Below are 10311 nucleotides of genomic sequence, written 5' to 3' on the forward strand. Positions count from 1 at the left end.
GCTTGAGTTGTTAACGTCTCAAGGGGTCATGAAAGAGATTCAAGTTGGCGCGTAGTGCTTCATCGACTTGACGTATCTAGAGGTGGAGAAAGAATAAGGGACGTCAGTCATACCAGTCGTGCAAAAATTTGAGGATGTGTTCTCGGAGGAAGTACCAGGGTTACCTCCCAATAGAGAAGTTGAGTTCTCTATTGACCTGGTACCGTGTTTGTGGCTCCATATCATATGGCTCCAATGGAACTGGTGGAACTCAAGAATCAGATAGAGGAGTTGTTGGGGAAGTAGTTCATTCAACCTAGTACTTCGCCATGGGGAGCACCAGTGTTGTTGGTGAAGAAGAAGGATGAGAGTTCACGTCTGTGTGTGGACTATAAGCAATTGAATAAGATGACGACAAAGAACAAGTATCCCCTTCCGAGAATAGACGACTTGATGGATCAGTTGCACGATGCGTCGGTGTATTCCAAGATAGATCTACGATCAGGATATCACCAGATCTTGGTGAAGGCAGATGATGTACAAAAGATGACCTTTAGATCCCGATACGAACACTACGAGTATGTGGTTATGCCTTTTGGTGTGACCAATGCTCCGGCTATGTTTATGAACTACTTGAACCGGATCTTCTGGTCATTCTTGGACAAGTTTGTCGTAGTCTTCATAGATGACATACTCATCTACTCCAGGACGCAGGAGGAACATGCAGAACACTTGAGGTTAGTGCTTAGTGTTATGAGGGAGAAGAAATTATACACTAAGCTGTCCAAGTGTGAATTCTGGATGGATGAGGTGCAATTCTTGGGGCATGCGATATCTGCCCAGGGCATAGCGATGGATCCAGCCAAGGTTGAGGCAGTGGTTAAGTGGGAGAGTCCCAAGTCAGCAACGAAGATCAAGAGCATTGTGGGTTTAGCTAGCTATTGTAGGAGATTCGTAGAAGGATTCTCTAAGATAGTGGTGCCTCTGACATAACTTACCCGGAAGGACCAACCTTTCACTTGGACGAATAAATGTGAGGAAAGCTTTCAATAGCTTAAGCGAAGGTTGACGAGTGCTCCCATATTGGTTATCCCTGATGTTGGTAAACCCTTTGAGGTTTATTGTGATGCCTCTCATCTAGGGCTTGGCTGTGTGTTGATGCAAGAGAAGAAGGCAGTGGTGTATGCTTCGAGGCCACTTAAGGTGCGTGAGAGAAACTACCCCACTCATGTCCTGGAGTTGGCAACTATAGTGTTTGCCTTGAAGATCTGGAGGCACTATCTCTATGGTGCCCAGTTTCGTGTATTCAGCGACCACAAAAGCCTCAAGTATTTGTTTGATCAGAAGGAGCTAAACATGGGACAAAGGAGGTGGATGGAATTCTTGAAAGATTATGATTTTTGAACTTTTGTACCATACGGGAAAAGCAAAGTGGTGGCAGATGCTTTGAGTAGGAAGGCAGTCTATATTGCACACCTAATGATCAAAGAGGTGGAGCTACTAGAGGAATTCAGAGATATGAAGCTGCATGTTGAGTTGGGATCTGAGTTCATTGGATGTAATACCCTAACTATATCTAGTGACTTCTTGAACTCAGTCAAGGAAAGACAATTGTTGGATGCCAGTTTGAAAAGAGTGATAGAACAACTTGGATCATTTGAAGCGAAGGATTTTACCTTGGGAAGTGATGGTGTACGAAGGTTCCAGGATAGAGTGTGTGTGTCTGACAAGGCCAAAGTAAAGAGGTTAATCCTTGAGGAATGGCATAAGAGTCGTCTTAGCTTGCATCCTGGCATGACTAAGATGTATCAGAATCTCAAGGAGACCTTCTGGTGGCCAGGTATGAAGAAAGATGTGGCATAGTTCACGTCTACTTGTTTGACATGTCAGAATGCAAAGGTAGAGCATTAGAGACCCTGTAGAATCCTACAAGCGTTGGACATACTAGTGCGGAAATGGGATAGCATAACTATGAATTTTGTGACCAATTTACGACGTACCTTTAGAGGTCATGATATGATCTGGGTTGTAGCGGACCGATTGACCAAGAGTGCTCATTTCTTGGCCCAAGTGTATATTAAGGAAATATTGAGGTTGCATGGGCTATCGTCGAGCATAGTTTCAAATAGAGATCTGGTTCACTTCTCGATTTTGGTAGACTCTACAGAGTGCTTTGGGTAGCAAGTTGACCATGAGTTTGACATATCATCCCCAGACCGATTGTCGGTCTGAGAGGACAATTCAATCGCTTGAGGACTTAATTAGAACGTGCGTGCTAGATCATCTGGGTGCATGGGATGAAGGTTTACCCTTGATAGAGTTCACATACAACAACAGTTTCCATGCGAGCATTGGTATGGCGCCATATGAAGCTCTTTATGGAAAGAAGTGTAGAACCCCTTTGTGTTGGTATCTAGATTGGGAAGCAGTACTAGTTGAACCAGAGTTATTGGAACAGACTATAGAGAAGGTGAGAATGGTGAAGGATAGGATGCATGCCTCTTAGAGTAGGCAGAAGGCGTATGTAGAACACAGGAGGAGCCCTTTGGAGTTCGCGGCTGGAGATCACATGTCCTTGAGGGTGACCCGAACCACTGGTGTGGGAATGGCTCTCTGCTCGAGGAAGCTTTCTCCTAAGTTCCTTGGCCCTTATCAGATCTCGAGGAGGATTGGGCCGGTGGCTTATGAGATTGATTTGCCTCCTCAATTATCCAATCTCCATCCGGTATTTCACGTGTCGTAGTTGAGGAAGTATGTCTTTCACCCATCTCATGTGTTGGAAGCCGAAGATGTACAGATCATGGAGGATCTCACTATGGAGGATCTCACTATGGAGGTACCACCAATTGCTTTAGAGGATAGTCGAGTTTAGGAACGTCGTGGAAAACCAGTCAGTCTAGTCAAAGTCATCTGGGATCGGATGACAAGTGACTCTACTTGGGAGTTAAAGGAGGATATGAGGAAGTCTCATCCGCAATTGTTTTCTTGGTGAGTCTTCATTTTCGAGGTCAAAAATTTTTGTTGTTGGGGAGAACGTAAGACCCTTTTTATTTCTGCCCAATGTTTAAGAGCTGTCCTAGTCAGTTGGGCCTAAGGCTGGCCCATAGGGAGTCTAAAGCCCTCAAACCAACCTAGCACTCTCATTTTCTGCTCACTTTCAGAAAATTAGTTTCTCAAACATTTACTTGTGCTCTCAACAGAAGCTCTGCTAGGGTTTGGTTCCCTCTTGTTCACGCTAGCTCAAAACCTCACTCTCATCTCATGTAAGTTAGTTCTTGAATCGTACTCACTCCTTTCTAAGCTTGTTTTCGTGGTTCATGTTAGGGTTCCCCGTAGTAACCCTGTTATTCTTTCTATGCCATTGTTCTTAGCTCTCGAGTCTACTCCTGGAGTTGTTAGGTTCGTTGGCTAAGGTGTCGAAGTTTGTTACTAGCTCTTTCTAGGTAAGGGAAGCTATGGTTTCGTATTTAAATCGATCGTTGCCTATTTTGGGGTTTGTTTCGTGTTTCTGATGCATGAATGGTGTTTAAAATGATATGAACATGTACTATGCATTGCTCTGGATGAATCTTTGTGTTGGCTTGTGTGAACAATGGAGGAAATCTGATATTCTCGCCCAAGCGAATCGGTCTCGCTTAAGCGAGAGTATCAGAAACCCCTCACTAGGCTGCACGAGCTGTCGCTCAGGTGACGAGCTCCAATTTTAAGCGAGAAGCCATCTCGCTCAGGCAAGGAGGTCTTGCCTAAGCGAGAGAATGTGAGAGTAGCACTGCTCCACTTTTCTAGCTCTTGCCTAGGAGAAAGGAGCTCGTTTGAGCGAGAGAACCCTCTCGCCTTAGCGAGGCCTTTTAGCCTGACCGAGAACTGTGAGAGAATGTGCCCAGGTCCTGTTTTCTTCTCCATTTTTTGATGTTTGCCACCTGATTGTTTGGATTACTAATGTTAAAGTTGAATTGAGTGATTTTACATGTAATGAATGGTTTATGGGCTGAAATTGATAAGTTTGAAATGATCTTGGCATGGAACATTAATGGGATGGTTGATTATAAATGTCGTTATGGAATTGTTATGTGTAATGACTTTATGTTGGTTTAAGAAACATGAATTTAGGTATGGTAAGGATGTAATTCCAGATGGTTTCGTGGTGGTGCCTCATTTGTCAGGACATAATTCCACGATGGTTGCGTGGTGGTGCCTCATGGTAAAGAAGTAATTCCATGACCTCTGTTAGTAGGAGCTCATGATGGTGCCTCAAACTTAGGACGTAATTCCATGAAGTTCGTGGTGGTGCCTCATTATATAAGTGCAAGCATCCGGTGAATCTGACTAATTATATGTATCCGGATAAGTCGTGTCTTGAGTCTTAGTGTCTTATTTGCGAGTCTTCACATGCTCGGTTGATATATGTATCTTTGGCTATAAAATTGTATGCAATAGTATGCTAAGTCGTTTTCTACTATAGCTTACCCCTTTTTACTTGTTTGTATGTTCTATGTGTGGTTTTCTCCTTTTGCGATGATCATCAATTTATTGATGTGAGCAGATGCGAGAATTCGCCATGGTCATCAAGGTGGTGAAGGTTCTGTTGCTTAGTTCTTCTTGGGTCGGATTCCGCTATTCTGAGTTTTCTTTAGGGTTGTAGCCCATGTATTGTCTATTTCTTGAGCATTTATGTTGAATACTTTTGATCTTTTACTCTATTTTGTTATTGGCATCATGGTGTTCCTCAATATTTCATTCTTAGTACCTTGGATATTTGTAAGGAGTGACATTATACTCCGCAACTCTGCTCTTTATTTTATCTAGTGTGATGTTTCATTTAATTAAGCTTGTTTATTTAATAGGACGTGACAACAGATAATGATTAGTATGCTTTTCAGTTCGTATTTTTAAATTTATTTAAATTTTTACAAAAATATAAATTAAAATTAAAAAAAAATAATGAAATATATTATTACTATTGTTAAATAATGGAAAAACATAGATTTTAAAGAAAAATAAAGTATAATGAAAATGTCTTAAAGAAAAACAAAAATAGAAATTGAAAAATATTTATATATAAGAAAACAAACAAATAAGAAATCAGGGGTAGCTGGAAAGAAAAATAATAGAAATGATCAACGAATGATGTAAGACTCTTATTTTCAGCCCTAATGTTTTAGGGCCTAGCCTCATCTGTTGGGCCTAAGGGCCAACCCATAGGGTGCCCCCAAAGGCTCAATTATAGCCTCTTGGCTTTCTATCCTACCCTATTTACCAAAAAGCAGCCACCTTACTCCTCTCCTTTTCCCTCAAACAGTGCTCTGCTAGGGTTTGGAGCTCATTCATATTCAAGTTAGATCAACCTCATTTTCTACTCCACGTAAGTTGTTCTTCAGCCCATACTCTTTCTTCTTCAGCTTGTTTTTCGTGTTTCCGGTTAGGGTTCACCGTAGTAACCCCGTTTCCATTTTGTGCCACTGTTCGCAGCTCTTGAGTCTGCTCTGGAAGCTATCGTGCTCATTTGCTTGGGTGTCGGGATATTCTACTAGCATTTTCTAAGTAAGTGAAGCTAGGGTTTTACTATTTTCAAGTTCATATGCCTATTTGGTTGATTTTACGTGTTGGGTGCTTGATATATGTTGTTGGTTGTGTGAAAATATGTTGCTTTTACTGCTGGAATGGCTTGAATCTAGTTTGGCACGCAGGGCAACTTGTGAGTTCTGCTAAACTCGCCTAGGCGAGTAGGTTGGTCGCTCAAAATGAAAGCTTTGGCTTAAGCGAGGAGCTCTCGCCTGAGCGAGAACAACAGTAGCTCACCCTTTCTCTATTTCAAGGGCTTGCCTAAGCGAAGTCCACTCGCCTGAGCGAGAGTAGTCTCGCTTGAGTGAGATGGACTAGCCTGAGCGAGACCTCGACGTGCCCACTATTGTAATCTCGCCCAGGCGAGATCTAGTAGCTTGAGCGAAGGGTTCCTCTCGCTTGAGCGAGAGCCCCTTGGTTTGAGCGAGATTGACAATGTTGATTGGTTCAATGTATGTTTTCTAATGTTTGGTTGGTGTGCTACTTTACAAAGTCATGTACGTTGTCTTGTATGTATTATATATGACATAATGAGACCGAAATTGATGCGTTTGGCATGATCTTGTTTATGGGACACGATTGGATGGTTGGTTATAAATATTGGCATGACATTGGTATGCATGATTACTTGATGCTTGGTTGGTGAAACATGATTCTGGTATGATTTAGGACGTAATTCCATGAATCTCTAGGTGAGATTTCATGATGGTGCCTCATGGTCAGAACGTAATTCCACGATGGTTTCGTGGTAGTGCCTTATGGTCAAGACGTAATTCCATGATCTCTATTAGTGGGAGTTCATGGTGGTGCCTCATGGTCAGGACGTAATTCAATGAAGTTTCGTGGTAGTGCCTCATTATATAATTTAGTAAGGATTCAAGTAAGGATTGCATCCTGACACCCTAAAGAGTCAGTTAGTCTCACGTAGAGCGTACTGACTCAAGTGGTGAGAGTATAAAGAGGCCCTAGTCTTTAGCAGGATAATGGACTTAGATGTTTGAAGGCTAACCTTGTGCGTGGTAGGGTGAAACCCATTGGCAATGGGTCTACAGAGCAGTAGAGGCCACCACAAGTCCAAGAATGTAGTGAATCCGACTGATTATATGTATCCAAATAATTGAGTCTTAGTGTCTTGCTTGTCGGTCATTACATGTTTAGTTGATTTATGTACTCATGACCTTTAAATTTTATGTTTAATTGCATAATAAAAATCGTTTTATATTAGCTTACCCTTTTTGTTTGCTTGTATGTTCTATGTGTGGTTTTCTTCTTTTGCGATGATCACTAATCCCTTGGTGTGAGCAAGTATAGGAACTCCTGGTGATCGTAGTGGCACGGGAATGCTGCAACTTAGTTGGGCATGGTTTGGTGTTGGGCTCAATGTTGAGCCCACTTTTGAAGAGTTTTCATTATTTTGTAATCCTTTGCTTATGAGCAAGCCTTTGAAACCTTTTTAATTTTGTTCATGGCATCTTGGTGTGCCTAGTCTATTCGTGGATAAACTGTAATGGTTGATACATATATACTCCTCTCCTTTGTGTGACTCCTTATATTATATCGTATGTGGTATTTCATTTAATTAAGTTTATTTATTAAATGAGATGTTACATTTATTGTATCAGAGCTCTCATTCCTTAGAGTTTGTGGACTTGTGTGCTTACTAAGGTTTCATTGTGTCTTCCTAGTGTTGTTAGCTATGTTTCTCGTTTAATCAAGCTTGACTGATGGTTTTTCCTGTGTTCCAAGTGATATGACACCTCCTCGTACAAATCATCAATCTCATCGGGTCGATGCACCAAATATTGCAAGGGCAATAGAGGTTATGGTTCCAAGTAATGCTATGATGCAGCAGCATGAGGCTTCCATGCAGTGTCAGGAAGCATCTATGGAGCAACAACAATTGGTTATGCAGTAGATGGTGGCAACAAGGTTGGCTTCTAAGGCTGCTCAGAGGTAACACATGGAGGCCCTCCAATAGTTGGAGGAGAGCATGACCGCTACCCCTATCTACGGCCTTGAACCAAAACCTCTCCACTTGGAATGGAGCTTGGAGGACATCCTGAAGCACCACCCAGCCAAGTTCAATGGAAAAACCAGTCCTGATGTCGTTGACTAGTGGCTGAAAGACATGGAGAGGATCTTTGATGCCAAGATGTGTCGGGAGGAGAGCAGGCTTGCCTTCGTAGAGTACATGCTTATTGGAGAGGCAGAACACTAGTGGGCTAGCATGAAGTCTATTATAGAAGAGAAGCAGGAGCTAGTCACATGGAAAGCATTTAGGAGGAAGTTCCTTTCCGAGTACTTCCTTGATAGCGTGAGATACGCTAAAGAGGTGGACTTCCTCCAACTGACCCAAAGGAACGAGTATGTGGCTGAGTATGCAGAGAGCTTCAAACACCTCGGGCGCTTCTACACCATGCCCTTAGATGAGGAATGAAGGTGTAGGAAATTTGAGAATGGTCTTTGGGGAGACATTCGCTTGATGGTGGCTCCACTATCCATCAAGGATTTTGCAGCCTTGGTGGAGAAGGCTAGAGTCATGGAAAAGATGAAGGTTGAGGTGGAAGCTCAATACCCCCAACAGTAGAGAGTTGGTGGACCATTTGGGTTCAAACCTAGGCATGAAGAGAGGACCGCGCATGAGGAGTGTCTGCCATAAACTAGTAGGCTTCAAGAGATGCAACAATTATGGCAAGGAAGGCCACTTTGGCAGGGATTGCCCCACTCATGGGAGGGCAGTGGCATGGACCCCAGTTCAGACCCCAGCCTAGAACCAGGAGAGGAGAGGAAGCAACAGGCCTCGGGCAGCATGCAAGGTGTATGCTATGGCTGGAGCAGAGGCAGCAAGCTCAGGTAACCTAGTTATGGGTTATTGTGTGATTGCTAGTAAATGTCTTTGTGTGCTGTATGATTCTGGAGTGACACACTCCTTTGTGTCTGAATCTTGTGTGCAAGAGTTGGGTCTGTCGGTGTGTGAACTGCAGTTTGATCTTGTGGTAATTACTTCGGCGTCGGGTTTGATTAGGACGTAATCTTTGTGTGCTAGGTGTCCAATGGAGGTAGAGGGACGCATATTCAAAGTAAATCTGATATGCCTACCTCTACAAGATTTTGAAGTGATCTTGGGGATAGATTGGCTTTCTGCCAATCACGTTCTTATAGATTGTCGGGAGAAAATGTTATTGTTCTTCAACTCAGAGGAGCTTGAGTTGTTGTCTTCTCAAGGGGTTATGAAGGAGATTCAAGGCGGCGCACAATGCTTCATTATCTTCACACATCTAAAGGTGGAGAAAGAGGAAAAGACGTCAATTATACCAGTGGTGCATGAGTTTGAGGATGTGTTTTCAGAGGAAGTACCAGGGTTGCCTCCGAGTAGAGAAGTTGAGTTTTCTATTGATATGGTACCAGGAACCGGTCCAGTATCGATGGCTCCTTACCGCATGGCTTCGATGGAGTTGGTAGAACTCAATAAACAAATAGAGGAGTTGTTGGGGAAACAGTTTATACTACCTAGTACTTCGCCATGGGGAGCACCAATGTTGTTGGTGAAGAAGAAGGATGGGAGCTCACGCTTGTGTGTGGACTAAAGGCAGTTAAACAAGTTGACCATCAAGAATAAGTACCCCCTCCCGAGGATAGATGATTGATGGATCAATAACATGGGGCGTTGGTGTTTTCCAAGATTGATCTACGGTCGGGATATCACTAGATCTTGGTGAGGGCGAACGACGCCCAAAAGACAACCTTTAGATCCAGACACTACGAGTACGTGGTTATGCCTTTTGGTGTGACCAATGCTCTAGGTGTATTCATGGACTACATGAATAAGATCTTCAGGCAATTCTTAGATAAGTTTATCGTAGTCTTCATAAACGACATATTCATCTATTCCAGTTCTCAGGAGGAACACGCAAAGCACTTGAGGATAATGCTTGGTATTTTGAGGGAGAAATAGTTATATGCAAAGTTTTCCAAGTGTGAATTTTGGATGGAAGAAGTATAATTTTTAGGGCATGTGATATCTGCACAGGACATAGTTGTGGATCCAGCAAAAGTTGAAGCGGTGATAAAGTGGGAAAGTCCCAAGTCAACAACAGAGATCAAAAGCTTCGTGGGTTTAGCTGGCTACTATAGGAGATTCATAGAAGGATTCTCTAAAATAGTGGCACCTCTGACACAGCTTACCAGGAAAGACCAACCTTTTACTTAGATTGATAGGTGTGAGGAAAGCTTTTGAGAGCTTAAGTAAAGGTCGATGAGTGCTCCAATGTTGGTTATCCTTGATGTTGGTAAACCCTTTGAGGTTTATTGTGATGCCTCTTATCAAGGTCTCAACGGTGTGTTGATGCAGAAGAAGAAGGCAGTGGCGTATGCTGTGAGGAAACTTAAAGTGCATGAGAAGAACTACCCTACTCATGACCTGGAGTTAGCAGTAGTAGTGTTTGCCTTGAAGATCTGGAGGCATTATCTCTATGGTGCCCAGTTTTGCGTATTCAGTGATCATAAGAGCCTTAAATACCTGTTTGATTAGAAGGAGCTAAACATGAGGCAGAGAAGGTGGATAGAGTTCTTGAAGGATTACGATTTTGAACTTTTGTACCATCCGGGAAAGGCGAAAGTAGTGGCATATGCGTTGAGTAGGAAGATGGTGCATGCAGCACACCTTATGATCAAGGAGTTGGAGCTGCTAGAGAAATTCAAAGATATGAAGCTGCAATTTGAGTTGGGATCTGAGTTCATTAGGTGTAGTACCCTGACTATATCTAGTGA

General features: G+C 42.8%; 2 protein-coding genes across 2 annotated transcripts; both read left to right on the forward strand.

Moving 5' to 3' along the window:
* The first annotated feature begins 387 nt into the window (after nt 1–387).
* Nucleotides 388–7456, forward strand: LOC114184419. Its single transcript, XM_028071729.1, has 7 exons — nt 388–933; nt 1033–1307; nt 1407–1716; nt 2138–2449; nt 2723–2815; nt 3281–3378; nt 7258–7456. Exons 1-7 carry the CDS (start codon nt 388–390, stop codon nt 7454–7456), a joined length of 1833 nt encoding a protein of 610 aa, XP_027927530.1.
* Nucleotides 7457–8594: 1138 nt separating this feature from the next.
* LOC114184420 lies at nt 8595–9128 on the forward strand. The gene has a single exon (XM_028071730.1). It carries the CDS (start codon nt 8595–8597, stop codon nt 9126–9128), a length of 534 nt encoding a protein of 177 aa, XP_027927531.1.
* Nucleotides 9129–10311: the final 1183 nt, after the last annotated feature.

Source organism: Vigna unguiculata, chromosome 5 (assembly GCF_004118075.2).
Source record: "Vigna unguiculata cultivar IT97K-499-35 chromosome 5, ASM411807v1, whole genome shotgun sequence".
NCBI lineage: Eukaryota > Viridiplantae > Streptophyta > Magnoliopsida > Fabales > Fabaceae > Vigna > Vigna unguiculata.

Coding starts and splice junctions, on each gene's coding strand:
- LOC114184420 (XM_028071730.1), top strand. CDS start 8,595: ATGGAGGTAGAGGGACGCATATTCAAAGTAAATCTGATATGCCTACCT.
- LOC114184419 (XM_028071729.1), top strand. CDS start 388: ATGACGACAAAGAACAAGTATCCCCTTCCGAGAATAGACGACTTGATG. Junction 1,717..2,137: donor GTGTGTCTGACAAGGCCAAA/GTAAAGAGGTTA, acceptor CGATTTTGGTAG/ACTCTACAGAGTGCTTTGGG. Junction 3,379..7,257: donor TCTACTCCTGGAGTTGTTAG/GTTCGTTGGCTA, acceptor CGTTTAATCAAG/CTTGACTGATGGTTTTTCCT.